This window comes from Xiphias gladius, chromosome 12, assembly GCF_016859285.1.
Source record: "Xiphias gladius isolate SHS-SW01 ecotype Sanya breed wild chromosome 12, ASM1685928v1, whole genome shotgun sequence".
NCBI classification, from domain to species: domain Eukaryota; kingdom Metazoa; phylum Chordata; class Actinopteri; order Istiophoriformes; family Xiphiidae; genus Xiphias; species Xiphias gladius.
In genome coordinates this window covers 13,090,036-13,114,568 of record NC_053411.1, presented here as the reverse complement: position 1 = coordinate 13,114,568, position 24,533 = coordinate 13,090,036, and the positions used below count along the sequence as shown (strand labels likewise).

The 24,533-nt window shown below is 39.5% G+C and overlaps 1 protein-coding gene across 8 annotated transcripts in view; it reads right to left on the bottom strand.

Annotated features, from left to right (window-relative positions):
* Positions 1-24,533, bottom strand: part of svep1 (sushi, von Willebrand factor type A, EGF and pentraxin domain containing 1) — a 106,507-nt gene that overhangs the window by 18,389 nt on the left and 63,585 nt on the right. For all 8 annotated transcript variants that reach the window (XM_040140955.1, XM_040140950.1, XM_040140951.1 and 5 more), the window contains 29 exons: positions 22,944-23,062; positions 21,889-22,018; positions 20,305-20,412; positions 17,155-17,286; positions 16,332-16,523; positions 15,970-16,091; positions 15,767-15,872; positions 15,454-15,657; positions 14,771-15,004; positions 14,415-14,576; positions 13,926-14,087; positions 13,292-13,453; positions 11,879-11,967; positions 10,832-10,928; positions 9,846-9,959; positions 8,965-9,078; positions 8,508-8,709; positions 7,919-8,076; positions 6,879-7,077; positions 6,470-6,645; positions 6,055-6,179; positions 5,690-5,819; positions 5,283-5,453; positions 4,526-4,699; positions 4,274-4,393; positions 3,800-3,976; positions 1,224-1,308; positions 883-1,074; positions 149-316 (listed from right to left, as the gene is read on the bottom strand). In XM_040140955.1, coding sequence (XP_039996889.1) covers positions 149-316; positions 883-1,074; positions 1,224-1,308; positions 3,800-3,976; positions 4,274-4,393; positions 4,526-4,699; positions 5,283-5,453; positions 5,690-5,819; positions 6,055-6,179; positions 6,470-6,645; positions 6,879-7,077; positions 7,919-8,076; positions 8,508-8,709; positions 8,965-9,078; positions 9,846-9,959; positions 10,832-10,928; positions 11,879-11,967; positions 13,292-13,453; positions 13,926-14,087; positions 14,415-14,576; positions 14,771-15,004; positions 15,454-15,657; positions 15,767-15,872; positions 15,970-16,091; positions 16,332-16,523; positions 17,155-17,286; positions 20,305-20,412; positions 21,889-22,018; positions 22,944-23,062 — 4,324 coding nt within the window. The remainder of the gene's footprint in view (positions 1-148; positions 317-882; positions 1,075-1,223; positions 1,309-3,799; positions 3,977-4,273; positions 4,394-4,525; positions 4,700-5,282; positions 5,454-5,689; positions 5,820-6,054; positions 6,180-6,469; positions 6,646-6,878; positions 7,078-7,918; positions 8,077-8,507; positions 8,710-8,964; positions 9,079-9,845; positions 9,960-10,831; positions 10,929-11,878; positions 11,968-13,291; positions 13,454-13,925; positions 14,088-14,414; positions 14,577-14,770; positions 15,005-15,453; positions 15,658-15,766; positions 15,873-15,969; positions 16,092-16,331; positions 16,524-17,154; positions 17,287-20,304; positions 20,413-21,888; positions 22,019-22,943; positions 23,063-24,533) is intronic.

The following is a 24,533-nucleotide window of genomic DNA, read 5'->3' as shown; positions in this document are numbered from 1 at the left end:
CCATGGTGGCACAGTGAAAACTAGTTAAGCGGAGTTGGATGCAGAGGACAGATTTCTCCAAGGGGATTTATAGAATATAATTTAGCATTTTCAGCACTTTCAACTGACAAAATAGCATAATAACTGAGTAGACTTCAACCACATTTACCCTTCTTTGCAGACATAGTGCACCTTGTTTCCCAGTTCATAGTTCTCTCCTACGATCACAGCATCTCTCAGGGCCGGAGGCTCACTGCACAGGACGTTCACACAGCGGGGGACAGGCCTGCTCCAATCCCCTGTTGCTTCACAAACGACTTCCATGGAGCCCTGTGGTCTTCGCACCAACATACTACTTAGTTTACACACTCACACTCGTGCAATTACATTGTCAGAGAGATTTATAGATGACAACTTGTGAAAACAAATAAATCAAAACTGATGACAGCATACAAAATCATGTAGAGCATCATACAGAGTTCATCATGTCGCTGGAGGCTGCAGCAGCATTGTGCTGACATGAATCAGATTTCACTTGGACTATAAACTTATCTACTTTATCATTATATATTCATTTTAACCAAAGTTTAAAATAGCTAGAACTTAATTAAGAAAAATTAGGTGGTTAATGCACATTTAAGGAACTATGTGGACTCACTGATTCTCCAAACATAGGTGAGATTTTCAAAGCTTGTTGCACTTACAATGTTATGTGATTCTTTTTTTTGTACTCTTACTCTGTTACTTTAGTATCATAACTTCACTCTGTTCAACAGTCACAAAAAACGCCTTATGTAATTCAATTCATTAATCGAGTGTATAGCTGAAATGAACATTTATTCAGTTAATTGTCATCATCAGAAGTGCAAGTGAACAGTGCAGCTGAGAGTAATTTATCTATACCTGTATCCCTCAGCACAGGTGTATGTGACAGTGGACAGGTATGTGTTTTTGTCAAGGCTGTAGTCAGCATTCTCAACATTCGGTGGCCCCCCACAGGTCACTGGGTGACAGATAGGTGGCGTCCCACTCCATCTCAGACTAGCGAGACACTGGAACTCATACGGGATCTGAGGCAGGAAGCCCTTCATACAGCTGAGTTGGATGAAAACGGAGTTAGTCACAGATTCTAACAAGAAACTGCTAGCTTGTACGGATATAACTTTTAATAGCTTTAACAGCTAATGTTTGTATTTCCTTCTGTAATCATGATAACATTGTGTTGTAGGGGATGCAAATGATACCTGAAAGTCACCTTGCTGCCATAGGTGAAGTTGTTTCCCTTCATTATGGAGTTCTCTGGAACACTTGGTGTCGGGCAGGAGAGGGCTATAAATAACATTAAAAGATGATTAGTAATTGCTGTTTTCTATTTTAATATTTAACTGAATGCTAAAAATTGACTAAAGCGTAGCTACCGATATCTTCAGAGTAAAGAACCTCTATACAGATTTCTATGGCGAGAGACAAGTTTACAGATGCCTGTAAGTGTTACTGAATAAATGTAGTTTAGATTTTGGCAAAGACTTCTTATGGGATAAATGGCCTATTACATTTTACACTGATAGGATAAAAGAGGAACAAAGGAAAGTATATACATGGACAGGAGCTCAAGTGGCGTGACTGAGAGGCATTACTGAATAAAAGGGAGAGTGAATTAAAGGGGTAATACACTGATTTAGTATTGCACTTCCATGAAGTTGGGTGAATTACAAGAGACAGATTAAAGAAAGACATGCCAAGATCAAAGCAACAGAGAGCTGTGATATCCTGACTTTTCCTGTCTTGTATGGATCAGGCTCCAGAAACACTGGATCCTACATTTCGTGCTTTGTAAACTTGTCTGGTAAAAGCCCATATCCTTCAAACTGCACATTCCTCATTTTCTAATGAGACTTTCTTTTTCAAATCTGAAGTCTCAAGCCCAAGTTCTTACTTCCTTCAATTCTACTTTTTCTTCTGACAGTTAATGTCTGATACTTCCTTCTCTTCTATTTTCTCCATCACTTCCGCTTTCCCATAGTGGTAAAATACCTTCATTCACAATGTCGATGTCACCATGCTTGACCAACATTCTTTCTGCCTTTGTTCCTCGAGCCAATCAATCTGTAGCTGCTGTTATATCATTGTATGTCTGTCATTCTGTCTATCAGACCTACTATTGCGCAACACACCTCCTCCCCATCACCACCTTGACCTCCAGGATGTCCAGGGAGACTCAACTGAAAGTTTTCATCATTCACCTGTTGGCTCTGCGTCTCTAGCGTCCAGACTCCAGGGTGATCCTGTCCAATATCCTATCTTCATTTGGCCCTAAGCTCAATGAAGATGCTTCACTTTGTCGGAGTCTAATTGCCTAAAAATCCTTTTCTCTGTAGCTGCCTCAATAAATATTGTCACTTATACACTTTCAACTGCTCTGATCTTCACAAGCTAAATAGTAAAGTACTTCTCATGACAAGTCAACTGATCTTCATGTGTAAAATTTGTGAATGAGTGCCCCTTAAAGTACTTTTCCTGATTGAACTTCTCCTGATTCCTCATCCACTGCCTGCACAAAAAGATTAAAAACATCAGCCAACCAGCATCATTCACCTTAAGACACAGTTTAGTGACTTTACCAGCCACACATCCACCACCTCATACATACTCAAAAAACACTGCTTGCACTCCTTAATAACAACAATGGAAGATGGACATTTTAAACTCACTCAATAATGCAACTATATTTGTGTGTGCTACCACTTTTGCAGAAAAACCTCAATCCATGGAGCCATGAGTTGAGCCTTAGTATGCTCTCTAATGCATCGCATAAATTATTTAATGTGTTATCTCTGCCCATAACACACACACGACACGCAGGAAAAAAGTAAAAATTTGATTTTAACGTTTTCGATTTGGGAAGGAAAACTGCAGTGTCTCCATATATTTCAGATGACATATATATGTTTCACTTCTAACTTTAATCCCTTCACTTTCAGTATGATGATCAACAACCAGTGTGGGCTGCAGGTGCTGAGTGAGTCAGTTCCCTTTTCTCTGTGACGAAGAATGTGGCTTAGAGCCAAGATGGAGATGCTGTGGTGGACAGGCCTTTCAGCCCGCTGCACAGTGTAAGACAAAAAGACAGCTGCATATATAATCGCCCCTTCACAGCATTGGGGGTGAGGCACATCGCATAATTCGTGTTCCTGAAAAGTGTACATGCATGTGTACTTGTATCTAAATACTGTATGTCAGTACTATTTACTTTTTTCTGTGTCCTCTTTTGTGTGTGTTTGTGAAGTGTATCATTACTTCTGCTATCTGCATAACAATAAGATTGTGAGTAAATCTGTAGTTTCATTTGCGTGTGACCCAGATCCCATTGGCTCCAGTTGCTGAATGCTTTGATTAGGAAGCCCTTTAACTTATAGAATAAAGAGCAGTTTAATGGCAATAATAGTTATGAATCCCTATGAATCCACTGAGCAGCTTAAAGTGTGACTGTCTCAAGTTAGCCTGACATTGACCTTTGATATTTATGTAATGTCTTATACTAAGTCATTATGAAACTTTATGGGAAGTAAAAAAATAGCAATCACAGTAAATATTAGTGCTGTGAATGCAATAGCTTTATGTAAAGAAGATATATAAAAATATCAAACTTCGAAATCCGTCGTCCTTACATGCTTTTGTGGTCACACCAAAAAGTAACTAGAAATGCGGTAAGACATTACACGTTTTTTCCACATTCTTAGGAAAAGTCCTGTGTTGTGCAATATAAGACGTCATATGGTTTGTCATTATAATGGCATGGCATGACCACTCAACCTCTCACCTCTGCAGTATGGGACATGATCATCCCAGTTTCCCGTCTCCAGGCAGTAGAGTCGAGACGAGCCGATCAGCTCATAGCCGTCCTCGCAGCCAAACACAACCTCACTGCCCATCAGAAAGGTACTGCCGCCTCTGTGACCGAACTCTGGAGAACCAGGGTTCTCACACTTCACGGGCTCTGGAATAGACACATTCGTCCACACATAACAAGTGGGGTTTTATATGGACAGGTGAAAGTCTTTAAAAGCACTTATTCCAAAGGGAATCCTTTTTACAGTCAAAAACCAATATTTTTGCACAACTTTGTTTTAATCAGTATTTGTTATTTTTGTTACTTCCATCACAGACTTTCATTTATAATTATTCCCTACTTGAAAAGTGCTCTATAATTGCCTCATTATTACTGTTGCAATCACCATTATTAAAAGGAAAGCAAAAAAACCTATATCTACATTAAAATGCTTGTGAGTTCTACCTGTGCAGTTCTTGCCATCTCCACTGTACGGATGAATACAGGTGCAGGTGTAAGAGCCCTCTGTGTTCTGACAGCTGGCGTGACTATCACAATCAGATCCCAGAGCACACTCATCCACATCTAAACAAATGCACAAACAGAAATGCGTGACAGATATTTTGTCGTTTGTCAATCTCTCAGACAGGACTTTTGTTTTACAAATTTATATAACTGAAATGAAAATAGATATACAGTATAAATGTAATGAAGTACCGAGACAGGCCGGTGGATTTCCTCCCCACTTGCCGCTGTTGCTGCAGTGCACCTTGGCATCCCCCAGCAGGTAAAAGCCAGCGTTACACTGATAGACCACAGAGCTGCCAGCATGAAAGTCTGTACCCTGAAACAAGCCATTCTCAAGAGGATGAGGAGGTCTACAGGACACACCTGTAACACACGCAGAGGAAGGTTGTCCAGGATCTCACTCCTCAAGGCTTTTTAATCTATAGCTGTATTATTCATTTAATATATAAAATTTAAAATGCAATAGTTTGAAAATTAATATACATATCCATCTGGAGGTAAAAATACTGTTTTAATTTTTTTTCATTTTATATTCTTAGCCATAAGGACAGCAGAACTTTCAACAGAAATGTCTTTTAATTTTCCAGTGTTTATGACACTTTTGGTAGATAGCTGAATGAATGAATGAGGCATGTTGTGGCACATAAAAATGATCATTTGTGTATGTAAGACTGAAAAGCCTAGTTGTATTAATATTTTACAAAGAATAAATTTACTTCAATGATTGGAGATAAATGCTAGACTGTGTTAATCTAGTCCAAACATAGAATTAAAATAGTTAGGAATGAAAACACAATAAATCATGAGGCTTATTTACATTTACTGAAAATCCCTTTCCAGAGATCCAGATGACAAAGCTTCAAATCAGCCATAGACAGGCAAAACAAGATCAGATTACTGGTAATATACAATTCAAATCAAAGTGCAGATCATGTTTGTGCCATACGTTCACAGCTGGGCAAGGGATGGCTCCACTCTCCTTTATTTTGGCAATGCAGCACCGGCTCCCCCACCAGATAGAAACCAGGATCACAGGACAGCTGGACCTGAGCCCCCGGGCTCACCTCCACAGTGGAGGCATGCAGGTGGGATAATGCGTTTTCCAGTTTGGGGCAGTCTGGAGAAAAAGATACGGTGGAGTGAGAGACTCTGCGACTTGACTTGCACACATCAGGGCAGGTTTAAAGAGCCATCTGTCATTTTTAGTGCCAAGTCATGTCAAGGAGTAGCATACATGACAAATCTAATCATTGACAATTACAAAACGTTGTGTAGATCCATTTCAGAAAAAGTACGCATCTGAAATTCATCATTCAAGGTGACGTATTACCAACATTTGTATAGATTTCCTACCAGCACAGAAAATGCTGTTGAAGTTTACTTTGACTCGGCCCACCACCCCACTGAGAAAGTCTGGCCAGGCGAGGACGTTCCCTCTGTGGGTCACATGAGAAGCTGGACAGCTGCTGGCCAGGACCTTAATCTATAATATCACGTACAATATAATATAAATTATAATACAATATATGAAAGAATTATATTCACATTAACATTTCGCAGACATGGGTTCAAAGAAACACCAACGACTATATATGTTTAGATAAATTGTAAAATTCTGCATATGTTTGAGTGTTATTGAAAAATACCTCCAATGAATGCAGCTAAATCTGGATCATGCATTAAAGGTAAAATTACAGCAGGGGATATTTTATGTTTACCTGCTGTTGTGTGAGAACGCGATCCCAGATGTTGAGTTGACTGATGGATCCAACAAAGGATTCGACAGGGTTGAAGCCCTCACCCCTCTGGTCTTGGTCCTGACCTAATACCAGCGCCCCGCCACCTACAGCACACAGTGGAAAACATCAAGATTAACCACTACTCACTATGAAAGTGAACCCCTTGTTTGCTGGGACACTGTTTTTATAAAAAAAAAAAAAAAAGAAAAAAGAAATGAGAATCTATATATATCTATATCTATATATATATATATATATATAAATAGGTATAGATATATATATATATATATATATTATTAGAGACCAACATGATTCTATTGAATCACTTAAATTACTGGATATTGAAAACATTTGTCATGGCAGAAAGTTAACCAGGTCGAGGATAGCACTACACCTGGGATAGTGGTGCCGACTGACAGGCCTTTGCCTCCGTCTGAGGGCTTGCCATTGATGTAGATTCTCCAGTCACCGTCCCAGCTCCTCCAGGACACCCCGATGTGGTACCAGTGACCCGTGTTCACAGCAGGACAGTCAGTGATCCGCTCCTTACCGTTCACATACAGCACCCAGCTGTATGGAGGGGGAACAATGGGAGGAAGGAAAAAATGTTCTAGAGGATTTAATACGAAAGAAAGGAAGTACTAGAAAAGGGAAAATATCAAACACAAGGAAAGGTACAGACAAAAGGATTTTATATATCATATTTACAAAGCCTACAGTATTCACTCTGTTAAACAAGCACCCCATAAAATAGTACGGCGTATGTGCATTTTTTTTCTCTGAACTCTTGGTATATCACTGACCCATTGTAGTCTATGAGTAGGAAAGCGTTGTCGCTACCCTCCACAGCATAGGAGACAGGTGTGCCATAATTAGTGGTGTCTGATGACCTCATCCAGAAGGTACAGGTGATCTCTGTCAGTGACGGCATCACCCTGTCCATCATCACATAACCATGGATACCCGACACCTCAAAGTCCAGGTTGAAGGTAGAGGACATCTCTGATAGGACAGACCAGAAAATAATTCATACAGTAATCAAATACAAAAATCAATGTCATTTTTAAATATTCAAATTATTGGAGATATCATCTATCTATCTTTACTTGCTCTCTTACTAATTAGATATTCTTGTACCTGAGTCCCACGACAACTAACGGGAAGAAGGCAGGAGAAAAATATATTTCTAGAACACAACATTTTGTTTATTTATTTCTAGCTTTTATCTGGATTTTGCTCCTATTTTTGTGTGAAATACCAAGAGTTTTACCTCTTCTGGAAGCTTGAAAAATATTCAATTGATACAATTTGAGAGGGAAAAATCACTTATTGGTCAACTAACCCCCCCCTGTGACAAGGGGTATAATTTGCTTCATTTTAATAGGTCTTATACCAAAAAGGTTACAAAGTGTATACATATGTGTTGTTGTGTGTTGTTGCAAAGAACATGTTTTGTTAATACGATAAAACCCTTTAAAAAATAGTTAGGTAAATACTAAAATCCTGGGACGACATTTTTTATTGTGACCATGGCTACAAATCTAATGCAGTGCAGACACCCTAATAAACATTATAATGGTGGTTGTATCTCTACACAAAAGTATGTTTAAAGTGTTTTAGTGAGAAAAAGTAGCAACATAAAAAAGCCAAAATGCAAAATAAACTAAGAAAAAAGGGCGAGCCCAGCTTCCTTTTAGACGGATGGCAACCAATAATGCATGCCCAACCTGTGCTTTAATGAAAGTTTCAAGACAGGGGTATGTGACAGACAAAATTTAAATCAGTCATGTCTCTTTTCCTCCTCTAGAGTTTCCATGGTGATGTGTCATCTGTCCTATAGTACCTGTCTCACACCTGGTTCCATTGAACCCAGGGAGGCAGTGGCAGGTGTAGGACCCCAGACCGTCCAGGCAGCTGGCTCCATTCACACAGGGGTTAGGATCGCACTCATCCACATCCACCTCACACAGCCGGCCCCGGTAGCCCTCCACACATTGACACCTGGGAGAGGAGAGGCGGTACATTACCACTTTCAGGTACACAAAGCAGTACGCATCATGACGCACAGCAACCGTGGGCATGATGGGACATGTGCAATGTGTTGAAACTGTCATGGGCACTATACCATACTAAATGGATTGGGATTCAAAATCTGTAGCTAGCCCTCCAGCAACTGTGGAAATACACTTTTTAATGAGATCACAAAAATCTTTAGTCAAGGTTTGCTTCAGCCACCTTATCATTTTAGTTTTGTTTCAAAATTTCTCTGAACACAGTCATTCTTATCAAAATCAATGTTTCTCCTTTATACCATTTATTTTAAGTTGTAGATCATGCGTATTTAAATCACTGTTTAGAAGTAACATTATATCTTCTATAGTGATATTTGGGATGTCTCAAACACTCATCAAGAGCTGCTTCTTTTTTTTTACCTGAAATCGTTAACAGCATCCACGCACGAGCCTCCATTCAGACAGGGGTTGATGTAACATTCATCGATGTTGATCTCACAGTCATCCCCTGAGAAGCCGACGGCACAATTACAGGTGTAACCACCTATCAGGTCCTCACACACACCTCCGTTCAGACAGGGGTTGGAAAGACACTCGTTTATATCCAGCTCACAACGGGATCCTATGGAAATGTGAAAAAGACGATGTACAGTACATTGTTTATGCAGTTTTCATATGTTTTTTTGGAGAAGAAAGACGTGCAATGACATAAGAGGGTCATCAGTTTCTACAGGCAACAGTCCAATCCAATAATCCACATGAATAACTACCTAAACTCATGCAATACAGTTCAACTGTTGCCCTGACTGGCTGATGAGGACATCGACTATCAAAATCATATCCAGAATGAAAATGTAACACAATCTTGTTATCCAACCTGTGAAGCCCCCGGCACAACTGCAGGTGAACTTGTTGACCTCATCCACACAGACACCTTCATTCAGACAGGGGGAGGAAATACACTCGTTCACCTCCGCCTCGCATAGAGACCCTGAGACAGACAGGGGCAAAAGTTAAGAGCTAAACAGAGATATAAAATTAGCGCAAAGGTAGGATACTGTATGAGGTTAAGTACAACACAACATACATTAGATGTATGAATCCTATAAATGTTATAAATATCTGTGGTGTACCATGAGGCAGATATTTACGTCTTTGCTTAAAGTCAGCAAAATTACAGCTGTAATCATCCTCAACATATGGACAAGTTCTCCTACATTTTCCATATAAAAATAGTGTCTTTTTACCCTTTAGGTCTTGAATTAATGTTTTGAAGAATTTGGTCGTTGTTACAAGAAAAGTCTGTTTTTATTCCAGGCGAATGAACACATGATCTTCTACAGATGAAGACACATTAGAAATACTAAAATCATTGTCAAACCATAATGGCTAAGTCAAAAAATGCACATTTATCAAGCTAAAGGCACAGCTGTTCTTCTTTGCACATTAAAGTTCAAAGTCTGGCTTTCACTTGAAGTCAATGCCAGGACACAAGATGACGGTGTGAAGGAACCAGGTCTGCTTTAATGAATCTTCAAGCAAAGTGAGAATAACCCTTGCTTTTTAAACATACATAACATGTGTGAATATATCCTCTAAGTAATTGCTTTCCCTTCTTTTTGAGCAATTCCCAAACCCTCCAAGACCTTGAAATTTTCATGCTGATTTTCCATTATTTTCTACTGTACAGCCTTTGATACTCTAAACCTTTATATGTGTATCAACAATTACAAATTTAGTTCCCAAAGGCTCCAATACCTAAAAATCCTGGCTTGCACTGACACTGGAAGTCTCCCATACCATCCTTACACAGGCCTCCATTCTGGCATGGAGCAGAGTCACACTCATCTATGTCAATCTCACACTTGGCACCTGAGAGAGAAATATCAGAGGCTGCGTCAAGCACACACCATAACAGAGTCACATAGAGCACAGCTGTGATGAAGATTACGTCTGTTCCACCAAAGCCAAACCCTCACCACGAGAGAAAGCTGATGACAGGGAACATGGTGTCAGGAATACAGTGTGAATGCATGTAGGAAGTATTGGTGTCAGTTATGAAGTGGATTTCATTTAATTACAAACCCTGCTATGGAAGTCTGACGCCTAATAAAGTCTTAATGATTAACGAATATAATCTGTTTCATCTGTGCCAGCTTGACACTCTAGACTGAATCCTCATAGACCACATGGTGTATGTACTGTATGTGTGAAGTAGCCTAAAAAGATGCTTTAAACTATTTACTCCAGCATTAGTTTGTTTTGATTCAGATGAGCCTTGATTTATATTCCCTGCTTTGGTGAAACATATTTATTACTATACAGGACTTTTCTAGAAAAAGTGTCGATAAGGGCTTAACAAGTCAACAAAACAGCATGACACAAACCAATACCCAAACCAATAAGATAACACACACAAATCGATGACAAGTCTGCGTGTACAAACAGTTATAATATCCCTTGAAGGAATGTCTTATCATGTACACAAGGAAGTTACATTAGTCCTACCAGCATCATTAGACAAAGGCCTAGATAACTGATTCAAGAGCATGGTGAGAAACAATGTGCAATTTAAAATATTGATTTAAAAAAAAGAGATTTAGGCCATCCGCTCTTAAGTGGCTCATAAGCATTTTCTACACTAGTTTCTCCGCTTAATGCTGAAAAGTAATTGCTCTTTCTTAGTATAAAATGGTGGTAAACACCAGGCACCTGATTGGTTAAAACTCTGACTAGTGGTTTACCTGTGAATCCAGGCATGCAGGTGCAGACGTATCCCGCCCCAACTTCCTCACACGTCCCTTTATTCTGACAGGGATTCAGGAAGCACTCATGGAAAACCTACAGCCAATCAGATAATACTATTACATACACAGCAAAACACACTCTATAAAAACTCCGCTTCACACTGCGTGCAGGGGGTCCTTCAGTAAAAAGCACTTAGAGATTCTATTCATTCATTTCTTTAAGGCTTCTTCCTTCGCGACTACTTATGTACCGGAAAAGTTTAAATTGAGTTTTTTTCAAAACTGTAATAACTGTACAGATAATGGAAATGCCAAAATAGACACAAAGTAATTTTCTTGTATGAATACAAGTTGTGTATTGGCAAGTTGTGTACATGTATTTTGACTTTATTTATGTGCTCAATTTGTTTTTTACAATTTTTCACAGTGAGTGTGTTTACATTAATATTAGTATCCTTATTTTGAGTCTTATCCTAGTTTTGCTTATATTCAGGATATGATGTTTACAAGAAACATGAAAAACCTGGTTATTCATATCCCTGTGTATACGATTCTTACATTATCTAGGTTTTAAATCATCTGTGTGGAGTAGATTGATTTATGGATGGATAAGTAGTTTATATGCCACTGAATCCCCCTTTCTATCGCAGCATTCCAGGTAGCCTATCTAGGTCTCTGAAACCAGGATACGATGTTTACATGCAGAAAACATAACCCGGATACTCCAAAAACCTGATCAAAACCAGAATACTAGTTCATATGTTGAAAATTTCAACAATCTATTCAATTTAGTAAATCCTGAGTAAAAAAGTTTATGTAATAACGACGTAATTTAACTATGTTCATTAGAAAAATTAATTCTACAATAAAACAGGAGGAACAGATAAATCTGGCATTAAGAGGGACTGCTGTCATCATCATGGGAGCAGTTGTGGCCATTTTTACTTTCTGTATCTACGCCAAATACGGCTGTAAATTATGGTAAAATGTGATTATTATTTCTTTTAGACAATTAATCTAAGTTAGGACAAGATAAATGCTAACCTGACTGCTTGCTTGGTAGTCCTCATTGACCTCAACCTCGGGAGCTACAGTTACACTCTCCTCCTTCGGAAGAAAACTGGAGCCAAAACCTGACAATGACACCCACAGAAAACACAGACAATGTAAGCAAAGACAAGTTGGAAAAAGGCAGCAAGGATCTTTCCCCTTGCTACCAGACTGGCAGAGGGATGTGATCCAACTGAACAAAAACCTGTATTCTTATTGAAAAACCCCAACATCTGCCAACCACTGTTCATTCCCACACTTCAGGCATGCAGCGTTATTCATTTCCATTCTGCTGCAAAGAAATAAATGTCATATTATTTCCTTTCACCCACTGATCACAGTGCAGTAATCCCTTTTCCAATTGGACCGAGCTGTCACAACACAAATCAGACACCACACAACTGGAGAGATGGCAGCAAATGTTCAACACACACAGAGTGGCTGACACAGACCAGTTTTATATATTTTGCTCTCTGGTGACTTCACTTGGCACGTCCCGTAGAAATTCAACGTAAGCTCTGCTGTGTTAAAATCTGCCACTTTGCCATAATCTGCCTGTGTCTGCTCACATCAGTTTTATTTAAACTGGACCCTGGTGGAAAAAACTATGATAGTGTAGTATTAGTTTTCATTAACATCATTTATAACCTAGGCAAGCAAGTATTTCCTATTTTATAGCTGTGATTAATTTGGATCAATTTGTAGAGATCTGTTTTCACTTTGACATTAAAGGGTCTTTGTGTGTTGATCAGTGTCACAAAAGCCACTTTTAATCTACTTAGTTTCAATGTTGTAAAAAATATTACGAGATAACTTCCAAGGGGGTTAAATACCTTTTATAGGCATCGTATTATGAACCGTAATTATATTTTGACACTTCAAGTTACAAGGTTTGCAGTGAAGCTTTTAAGTCATTAAAGAATGTTTTAATACTGTTGGGAGATTTTCAGTGCACCTTAATTCAGTAATTATCAGGACATTATACAAGTATACAGTCATCAATTTTCACGTTTCAATGATTTTCGTGTAGGCTCGCATTTACAGTACACAGAGCCATAGCAGCTCTGTGAAGAGATAAAACAACCAACTGGCAATAAGTTACATGTAATCTAAACCTAATTGCCACTAATAAATTACTTTTAATTAACACTTTTTAAATTGTTGACAACTACACAACAGCACGTCTCCAAAATGGGGTCCTTGCACCATCTGGGAGACCTTAAGGGTGTCTAAGCAGGTTCCAAACATTATAGAAACATAAACATAAAACCATTATTACTTCGGCTGTAGATACTGCAGGACATTAAACAACAGTTCTGTTCAGAGGTTTTATTGCTATACCAATTAAAATATAAAAACTATAATAACATTGAAATAAAAGGTGTTTTTCTAAACTGTGACACTTACTGGAGCAGTGCTGTATGGTGGTTGCCCCAGTAACAGTGGTCGTTCCATAGAAGGGGCAGGAGAGGCAGTAGGAGCGGCCATGATCAGGCTGGTAGTAATCTCTAGGACAAGGGTAACAGGGAACCAAACCGGTGCGGGAGAAATGACCTGCTGAACAGGGGACTGCAGGAGAGGAGACCCGAGAGGACCATAGGAGAAGGGCACCATAATAAGAGAAACAGAAATTAGAGAATATAAAGGAGCACGTGAAGTTCCACAATTTCCCAAAAATTAAAAAAAAAAAAAAGAAATGGGAAAAGCCAACATCGAGCAGCTCCAAGTCCAAAGTTTTAAAGGTTATAGGTTTTTTTTGTATTATAACTCAGGAACTAAGGTAGCAAAGATTTTTAGCTTCCAGACTTATCATCCAACTTTAAAGGGCAATCATGACATTTCCAAATAGGAGTTTGCCTTTCTGATATAATTGCACATGAATGCCAAATAGTAACTGAGACATTTTTGCTTACAGGCTGGAACTGTATTTGTTTTTGTTACCTAGCAGCATTCAGAATAATGATTGAAGCTTTTCAAAGTTAAAATAGGCAAGTTGATAGGACATTAAGGGTGTGTACTCTACACTGTCAAACTGTATCACCTCCACACTCTGTCTCATCCACTGCTCCTCTGGTGACGGTGGAAGTCTCGTCAGGACAGACCAGACACTCCCTGGCGCCAAAACCAGCCTGGAAGTGTCCCAGCGGGCATGACTCGCAGATCTCCAACCCATTCAGAGAGTGACTACCAGGTTTACACTGCCCTGCAAACACATGCAAATCACCACATCATGAGGAAGCCTTAGATGCAGAGAGAACATCACATGTACCTTAGTTCTACAGTTAACAAACAGTGCATTTAGTATTCATTTACATATGAGGAAATGTATGAAACAAAATGAAAGTTAAGCACTGTTTATGGTGACAGATGAGAAGGTTAGTCATCCAAGACAGTAAGATTAGATCAGTAGGAAGCAATTATTATACTTTTTATTATCAAAATGTACCAGATACCATCTGGGTTATTTGCAAATTCAGTTTGTACTACAGTAAGTCAGAGGTCTGACTGTATACATGTGCTTGCATCTTACCTTTACACTCAGCTACACTGCGGGAGTGCAGGTAGGCCGTGGAGGTTCCCTCAGGACAGGACTTACACTCCAGCTGACCCTCCTGGTCCTGGTAGGAGCCCAACCAGCAGCTCTCACACTCGTTATACTCCAGAGAGAAGTACGTTCCCACCGGACATTGGACTGCAAGACCATTCATATTTAGTAATTAAATGTAAACGAAAAAATTTTATAGCAATGCTGGATTTTGTTAAAATCCCATAAGTCCTCATGTATTTATATTCTTATAATTGTAACTAAACCCTATTACACAAATAAAAAAGTTGGTTCATTGAGTTTAGGTGGGTGTATCCTCCATTCAATCTCCTCCTACTCACCACACATCCTGCCCTTGAGCACCGAGCCCGGCCTGCAGAACAGAGAGGCCTTCTTGCTCTCCAGAGATTTGGGATCGGCCACAATCATCTCTGAGGACACATGGAAACTGGACAACGGCTGCTTGGCCAGCGTTCGTTTAAGTCGATTAGTCAGTTGCTCCAGGGTCCGCAGGAGCCTTTTCTGATTGGCCACCTCTATTGAGTCGTTCCTCGACAGGGGCAGAGGGATGCTTGCTGGGAGAACGGACAAAGTTTAAAGGACTGATACCTAACAATTGATGGTATTATACTAAAATAAAATGTAATGCAATGCAATGCCATAATGCACCATGCATATTATTATTATTACACATACCTGCGAAAAAGAACACATGAATGCTACATCAGAAAAACCTGAAATGTTTACATGCTAACCCAAACCTTGACTTTATACATGATTATATTGTAGTATATTCTAATAGTAATAAAAATATGGTTCTCATTATGTTCAAGATCACATTATTTAACTTAATTATTTATGTTTTAGTTTGTTCCATCCTCAATGTGCAACCTCAGTATGCTCCTTTCCAAAAAACTTGTGGCTATCAATCGTAGCAGGGCAGCAACTCAAGACATCAGAATAAATTAATAAATAGAACACAGCATATACATGTATACCTGGTCCATAAACACACTTATTTTACCTGTGATGTTGAAAAAGATCTGGATCTTCTGGTCTCTGGTGGGGCGTCTGATTTTTCTGTGCCTCTTGGTGCGTTGATGTGGTTGCACGCTGCTGTCTTGCTGCCTGCTGGCGAGCTGCCGGGTGCCTGTGGCAAAGCCTGACTCAAAGTAGGCGTAGTCCTGGGCGCCTTGAGGACTCCAGTTGTTGCCCCAACCCCCTGGTGCTGACAAATATTAGACAGGGAGAGGGAGGAATAATGAGCTGATAAGATGCTTCAACATAAAAGAATGCGGGATGTTTAGTGAGGGTGTATTTGTGCATGTAAATCTTACCAATTGAAAACCCATTATCGTAGTCGTAGTTGTACTCCAGACAGTGACCCTGTGAAATCACCTCCAGCTTGCAGGTAACTTCATCGCTGCTACAAATGTTGGGGAGCTGTGAAGACAAAAAAAAAAAAAGCAACATGTGCTTGAGATTTGATTTACAGCAAGTAAGTGTGTTTGTGTGCGTGTGTCTATGTAAAGGTTCTCACCACACTTCCCAGTTTGGTGTTGAACTCCCCAGTAAATGACTTGACCAGGTTTACATCGTCACAGCGTGATGCTTTAAACAGCATCTCAAAGGGCTTGAATCCGTTGTTTGCTATACGGTTCACTGAGAAAGACGAAAAATGGTTTTATACGGCGCGGTGCTTTATTTCAAGTTGCTGCACATGTACTGTTGAATGTGTTTTATCATTTCACTACCCGAAACCCATTCAATGAGTGTGCTAAAAATCATACGTGTAAATTATGTGTACATACAGGTAATCATGTACACTGAAATGTACCCGCAGTAATGAGAGCTAGGTGCACACAATGAGCCGTAAGTAGCTCATGCCTGTGCTGCGCTTACCTGAGCAGTCGGGTCTGTCTGGAGAGTAGGGTGGCTCCCAAACACCATTGTAGGCGCAGAAGTAGCTGTGCACTGCATCCTGAGTGAAGCTGTAGCCATCCTTGCAGTGAAGAGTACAGTTAACGCCTTCCTCTTCTTCAGAGCAAATGAATTCTCCATTCACTGGGACATACGGCTGGTCACAGGTTGTCCCTGGAGAGACAAAAGTATAACACTTCCATGGTTTGGTCATACTTGAGCACAGTATTTGTTAATACCACCATTACACAACATAAGACAAATCCACAGTGAAATTCTAGTATGGAGATACTGCAAATACCTTTTCACACTGGCCCTTTTAAGACATTTTTTAAGACACTGTGCCAATTTTACATAATTATTTAATCACAACAATCATTTTATTAGGTCCATCCCTGGGTTACGCCATGCTGTGGACAAACATTAACATACGCGCATGGACATGAACAACATGGTCATGCATACTGTCTAGCGTCATAGCTGGATTATATTATTTAACATTTATTTATTTGTTTATCTTAATAGTTTCATGTTCGACCATGCACCTGGAGGAACTACATTTTCTTCCTCTTTGCAGATGCTTGAAAAGGAATAACAATAAAATTTACATGACAGATAAAACAAAACTAGAAGCAAAAACTTAGAATATACCCTTGAAAAGCATACTTGGCTGACATATAGTATTAGCATATGGAGTTGATATAGAAAGAAAGTAAAATATTTACACAAATTTTACAGTATACTTATATAACAGGATTCAATGCATGCCATTCAAAAAGCTGTGATTTATCTGTCAGTCCTGTACCTTGTACAGTGATGGTGAGGTTGCAGGTGCGGCTGTTTCCAGCGGCATCAGTAGCGGTATACTGGACCAGAGTCTCGCCTGCTGGGAAAAGAGAGCCTGGAGCATGGCTACTGGTTACTGTGAGGCGGCCACCTGAGCGAGACACACATTAACAAAGTGTAACATATACAGCACATTTAGAACATATCAGTTGTGTTACCAATGTAAAACAACATCTTCATAATAATATTTTTATACTGAATTTTTTAATACACCATTTTTTTCTTCATTGGCTACTGATACATCAGCATTACTCTTGAAGTTTCACTAGCCAATATAATTACAGTGGTCAAGTCTATATTTATGTCCATCATGGGGATGTGTTCAGTAACAGTCAGCCTTCTGGGAACTGAGAGAAACTAGCTGACGTTTCCACTGATCACTGTACATTCGATCATATAATATTCTTTAACCTGTGCAGATAATATGTTATGAAATTTATGGTGAAAATACTGTAACACTAGACAGTGATTTTGTCCAGTTATATGAATGTCCAGAAAAAGTGCGGGGGGCAACTGTCAAAGATAAAACAGTTGAAGGATAACCTTAACATAATCAGGAAAACTCCATATTATTAACAAGATGGGACATTTTTATTTTCACTCATATTTGCTATTAGAAGAAAATTATTTTTCCAAGTTAGGGACCTTTTCTTGAGTCTAAAGTGTTACTTTAGCTAACCTACAGAGGGCAGCCTTGGCCTTACTCCAGTATCCAAGACTAAATGAGTCACTCTTAGTAATAAACCATAGACGCTATGGTAAACCAGGATATGTTGACATGTGAATAGTGTGTCTGGGCGTCACATGGCAGCAGATTAATCCTCCTCTGGGGATTGAAGAGGAAAGTTTCTAAAGTCTGGTTGGCTTAAAAAAAAATGATGCTGGTGCAGAGAGTGATGGACAGTGCTTTGGGATAGGCAATGGGACGAAAGGAGTGCACAACTGTGTGTGTGTGTGTGTGTGTCTGTGTGTGATACAGTAGGCTGTGCTTGCATACTGACACACAGGTGGTGAACAGTGTAAGTGTAAGACACAGACAGGAATTTAAAAAAAGGAGAAGGTGGGAAAAGTGAATGATTGACCTTTTGTTTTAACTCAAATCCACCTCCCCCATTAATGGTAGTAACAGCGTTCCAACAGGGCTGACACACGTCTGGTCTGCTGGAGTCTGGTGTTTCCCCTTATATATAGCCTGTGTGTGTGTTTGTGCGTGTGTTTATGTGTGTCTACCGAGTCGTGACTATATATAACTCTGGCATCAGGGTGTGGGCTTGGAAAAACAAAACACTGACGTCGAAGCAGCGCTGTGTTGACGTCGTGCGGCCCAAAGCAGCTGCAGCAGCCTGTTATTACAGTGTATGTGTGTGAGATGAGTGTGTGCGCGAGTGTGTGTTTGATAGGGGTGCACCTCTGCAGACAGGTGGGGAATGATTCCTTTGGGTCCCTGTGAGTTTGAGGTCTGTGTTTGTGTGCGGGCCCATGCCTGCCTAAGTTTGTGAACACACACAAACACATATCTAAGCACTGTTAGTGGTATTTGTGTGTGTGTATGTGGAGCCAGGCCCAGTGAATTACACGGGACTGGCTGTGGGCTGGAACCCTGGAGAAGTCTGGTTTGTTGTCTGTCACCACCACGGCTGTTTGGGTAGAGCTAGAGCACCAGGAGAAAGCCGGCCAGCTCTACGATATTTAGTTTATTTGGCAGAGTGGCCTAGTTGCACTCCTTTATATTAGGATTGGCCTGAATTGCTAAACATTAATGCAGTGGATATAGGACAGTCTAAAAAGAGAGACCAACAGGCTGCATATGAAGTCCTCACAATAGCAAGTATGTGTCCATCACAGCCTTATGTCCTATCAAATTGCATGGAACAAGGTGCAATGGATGAAATTGATTGTAATGTGGTTGACATTTCGTTGATGTTGTTTTTTTTGACATAATGTTTATTTATGAATACTTTGGGTGATTCTGTGTCAGTGGTCAAACCCTGCATCACTGGAACAATTTTAAACACAACTCTATTCTACAAAAATCCTCACCATATATGTTTAATTTGCAAATAAGTTGGATTATTAAGTAAAAATACTGTTGGGTGAAAACATAAAAGACTACATCCAAAATGCCTTTGTGTACAATTAACAGTACAAGTTGGATCATAGTGTAGCAGATGACTGTTAGGGGTCAAAGTTTCACCCAAGGAAATTTGTACTTTTTGCTCAGTTAAGCTTATCTGACAGCTGTTATTAGTTACTTTAGAGATAAAGATTTTTCAAATAAAACATGGTAAATGAGACCATATGGACTTTGACATTAAAATTCTGCTTACACGTTACAACAATTGACTTAAGCCTTTGAAAGACACTGAAAAGGGTCATTTTTCTTAAAGTACTTAAACTTTTGATACTTGAGTATAATTTACCTCTGTGTTTATGTAAAAATGCTGAACCTCTGCAGTGTCAGCTGTGAATGAAGACTTTAATGAATATTTCGCCTGTGGTCGTACTTCTGTAATGTCAACTTTATCAAGACAGTGATTTGTTTATCTTTTGTGTATGGCAGCCACTCCGATAAAGGGGGAAAAAAAAGATGATTTTGCAAACACTTCAAAAACATTTAACTTCCATATGGGTCAAGTATTTTGTGTCTTTGTATAATTATATATGTGACTGTGTGAAAAATGGATGGAATGAGTGCACATTCCCACAAAAGAACATTTTTCATAGCAAAAACACCTGCTTTTCTCTCTGCTGCCTCTGTCTGTCTTAACACTAATGACATTAACAGGCACTGCAACAACTTCGTTTGTCCACTAGTCCTATTCTCTCTCAATCTCTCTCGAACACAGATTAACAAATGAGGCATTCGTTCACAAAATTACAATCCATCCTCTATGTGCGGTGTCTCTCACCATTATCCACACACACATACACACAGACATGCAACAGCACAGAGCCCTCTCCTGATCCCTTTTTTCCCCCCAGTCACCCAATGGAAAAGATCCCGTTTAACCATCATTAGTGGGAGAGGAGGGTGGAGTGGAGTGGAACAGTGGAGCAAAAGAATAAACCATCTACAAAGCTGCTGTCTGAGAACGATGGCCAGACATACCTGAGTTGTCGGAAAACTGTGGCACCTCCCAAACGACCGCCGTCTCCATTTCTGTGGCCTGGACCGTGGGCGGTGACCTGCACCTGTCAATCACTGGAGGCTCCGTATCTAGAAAGGGATATTAGGTGGTTAACGGAATCTGTGATGACCAAATGACCAGAGGGAGAGCACGCAAGAAAAAAAGAAAAAAGCACATTTGTGAACATTAAAGATATCAATAACTGTCATTTAACATCCACCAGCTCCAAAAGCAATCAAACCTGCAATCTCAGCTATGTCTGGATAAAAAATATGGTACAGTTTAAACACACAAACACACAATTGATCCCAAGACTGGAATATATTATAACAATATTAAAGAAACACAGTTAGGAGCACTGTGCTACGATGTGATCTGACTTTTTCGATCCAGCAGTAGTGTGTCACAGGGCACGACTTAAACACATGTCTCTAATAAAAACTCACAACGTTCCACCACCATAATGACATATGGAAATGTTCATGGTTACCATTCTTGAGGTTTTTCCCCCTGACTGCTGTGATTATTGAGCGGTTGACATGGGACACCCCTGTTTTTCGCTGTCTACAGTAACACTATTTGGCACCTGCTAGGGCGGACGCACTCCCTCACTGGAGAGTACATCAACTAAATCGCAGTTTTACACTGAACGACAGACATAAGCTTCAGCACAGGGGTTGGTGGATGGAGTTACAAACAGATCAGGGAGTAGGGTCTGCACTGATGGATAGGGAGACTATCCTGTAACTGAGACACCACTGGCTTGAACCTCACAAAGGCCAAAGTATTGAAGCTTAAAACTAGTTCACTTTAGGCTTCACCATGCAAGTACGTCAACTAATTATGTTAAAAGTAAAATAAGGACTCTTTACCCACATTCATGGTTGTCTCAATATAAATGTTCTTGCCTTTTACGTGTTACACAGATCTGCTATATTCTACTAAGCATAAAGTTGCATATAAGAGTCACATTTTTCAACTTGAGGAAAAACAAAAGACCTCACACATTGTTATATTGTATTGTAATTTACTGATCAGTCAGAGTTCTTCATTAGAGCATTACAGCTCTGGGTTGATGCCAGTGACTTTTAAGTCTGAACATGTTGCTAACCGTCATCGATTTGTGAAATATAAAAATTGTGATGCTTGTGTGTGCTTGCTGTGATATCTGATGATAAACCTCTGAGTGATGGAAACACTGCTCAGCAAACAGTGAATTTCATGGATTATGGGAGCAAAAACTGTATGTGGATTCTAGTATTTTTTCCGTAAACTCTCTTCCTTGGTCCAGCACCTATTGAAGAAATTTTTTTTAGATGTGTGTCCCTTTATTAATCTTTATTATAGCACCTTTCAAATTATTCTGACGTTTTAGTTTTGTAAAATGTCAGTTTTTTGTAATCAATTAAATTCTAGAAAAGTTATGAACAGTGATCCTCAAAATGATATAAAAAGCCAGTGGGAACTGTGTATGAGTGGCCAACAGTGTGAACTAAAATAGGCCATGGAAGCCATATGCAGCATCCATTGTTTGCTTTGACGCAGTCTCCAGAAGATGAGCTCACCAGTGACTGTGACTGTAAAGGAACAGTTGGCCTGGTTTCCGGAGCGGTCAGTCGCAATGTAGGTGATGGTCTCTTTTCCGATGGGGAACAGCTGGGGAGGAGTGTAGACTGGCTTCACCTGCACCACCACCTGGAGGAGTGAGAGACAGTGAAAATGAAGAGAAAGAGGCTCAAAACTGGAATTCAGAGTAATGATGAGAGACGCTGTTGTTCTGTCCCGGCATCTGCAAAGTAACTGACAAGACGAACTCTTTTCTTTTGCCAAGCACAGTGATGGCTTGATGAATATGTTTAGAAATTTTCCTCAGAGCAGAATATACTGTAATTCACTAATGATAATTATACGAAACAAGCCTTTGTAGTTACTCCTGTCACATACAGTATCCTACACCATGTGGCATGTATTCTAGATAGATGAACTTGGCTTGTGACCCCTTAAGGTGCAGCAGGACAGTATGTTTTTGTAGTCCCTTGTCGCAGGTTATGGCCTTTGTGTGAACACGAGATTAAGTTTCCTTTGTGTATTATTTAATATGAAGGATTTTTACAGGCCTGAAGAGGTAAGTGTATCCATTATTTAAGAAGAAAAAAAGCTGAACGTTGTTTTTTTTAAAAAGAAAGAAATGTTTTTTGTCCTTTTGTGTGTCTTTAACCATTTTGTGATGCCTCAGATTTGTCTTGGGACTCCCTACATCCTTGAATCACTCTGGTGAATGAAGATGTGTTAACTATTGATTAGTCAACAGAAACTTGTACTCCAACAATTACGATAATCAATTAATTGTTTAAGTCATTTATCAAGCCAAAATACCAAACTTGTTCCAGCAGCTCAGGTGTGAGGATTTGCTGCTTTTCTCTACATTGTTATATATTAAATATGCTTGGGTTTTGGACTGTTGGAAAAACCAAGTTATGTGAAATCATCACCTAATCCTGTGTGATGGGCATTTTATACTGTTGCCTGGCATTTTATAGACTAAACTATAAACAGTTAATACAAGAAATCTTTGACAGTTTAAAAAAAAATAAAAAAAATAAACTGTTAAATAGCCAACCTCCTCTTTAGAGTTGTCATTGGCACTTGGGACATTCCAGCTGACGTTGGCTGTTCCATGCCGCTCATCTGTCTCTGCAACGATGTCCAGGGGGCACTGGATCCATGGTGGTTCAGCATCTAAAGAGACAGAGAAAAACCAATACGTTTTAGAGGAAGGAGAGAATCAGACGAGGGACTACACACTGCAAATGCTTCAACTGACTGAATGTACATTAGACTCAAATATTGCAGATGTTCACCCCATCATAAACTGTTGACCTCAGCCTGCTCCTTGTTATCACTGAGGGAGTAGGCGTGTGATGTCATCTGACCCCTGACCCCTTTAATCACAACACGTCACACACTCATTATTGGTCATTACTGAATCAAAGAGAGAGTGCACAACTGTCACTGTTCCAACAAGACAAGACCTCACTGATTTTTACATTTACACTGTATGTGGTTATTATTCCCTTATCTCTCTCTATCCATTACCTCAACACCAGGCCACAATGGTGGAACATAGGTTAAAGGAAATAGAGGTGAAACGACGTGGGAAACATGCTTTATGTTATTGTCAAAACAGTTGGGCTCATGGAAAAGGAAGCTTCATCTTGGACAAATGATATCTCTTGGTCTTGAAAATCATAAATCTAAATCACAAATGCGGTGTTGTGAGGGAGTTGCTCATGGTAACCAATACTGATAGGACTGCAGTAGGATGTTTTTTTGAGTCTACTTTCCTTTTCAACAACATCTTGAGCTTAACCCTTATCAGTCCCAGTAAACCGCCGTTGAGCATCTGTTTAACTGACGCTTGTACATGAACTGAGTGGTGTATCTTGCTAGCAGTCAACATATCAATAGTTCTAGTCTTTACTGGTAAAATTAGCCTTTATGCTTGTCTGTAACCGGTCGTTGCATGTTGGTGTGCATCAAAGGGTGGTTGTCCCTCACTCTCCTTAATGTGGGAAAGGCCGTAAAAAGTCACCTGAATAGTTGCTTATGTCATTTATTGTTTATGATGTTTTACAAACTATTCACATTTTAGATGTTGACCCTTGATCCCTATGAAGTCAGGAAGGTTAACAACATGGTTTGACTTGAGGAAAACCTGAGTAAAAATTACTCTAAGTACATGTTTGTTGTTGCACACTGTACTAAATTTTAGACTGTAGGATATATTAGTAATGACGCTAAGGTAAGTCCATACTTGATTTCAGTTTCACCAAAACACCTCACAGATTTCATTTATTCGCTTACTGATCTGTAATGAGCGTTTGTAACAGAATTCAAGTCTTGAATGCAATTATTCACATCAGATATTTCTTCATTTTCCAGCAGCCCTGGTTGTCCTGAAAAAGAAAATGTGCAACACATCCCTATTTGAAGATAATTAGAGACTTAACTTTAAGAGGCACATAAATGGAAAACTAAATATAAAATAATAAAACATAAAAATGTAGCCTGTGACCTTGGATTAAAAGTATAAATGTACACAAACCTCATGTCAATTGCTTTTATACTGTTTTTTTTTATGAAAGTTACAGTACAAAGAAAAGCAAAGAGACTAGCAGTAGCATAAATATTTGACTAACACAGTTGTCTC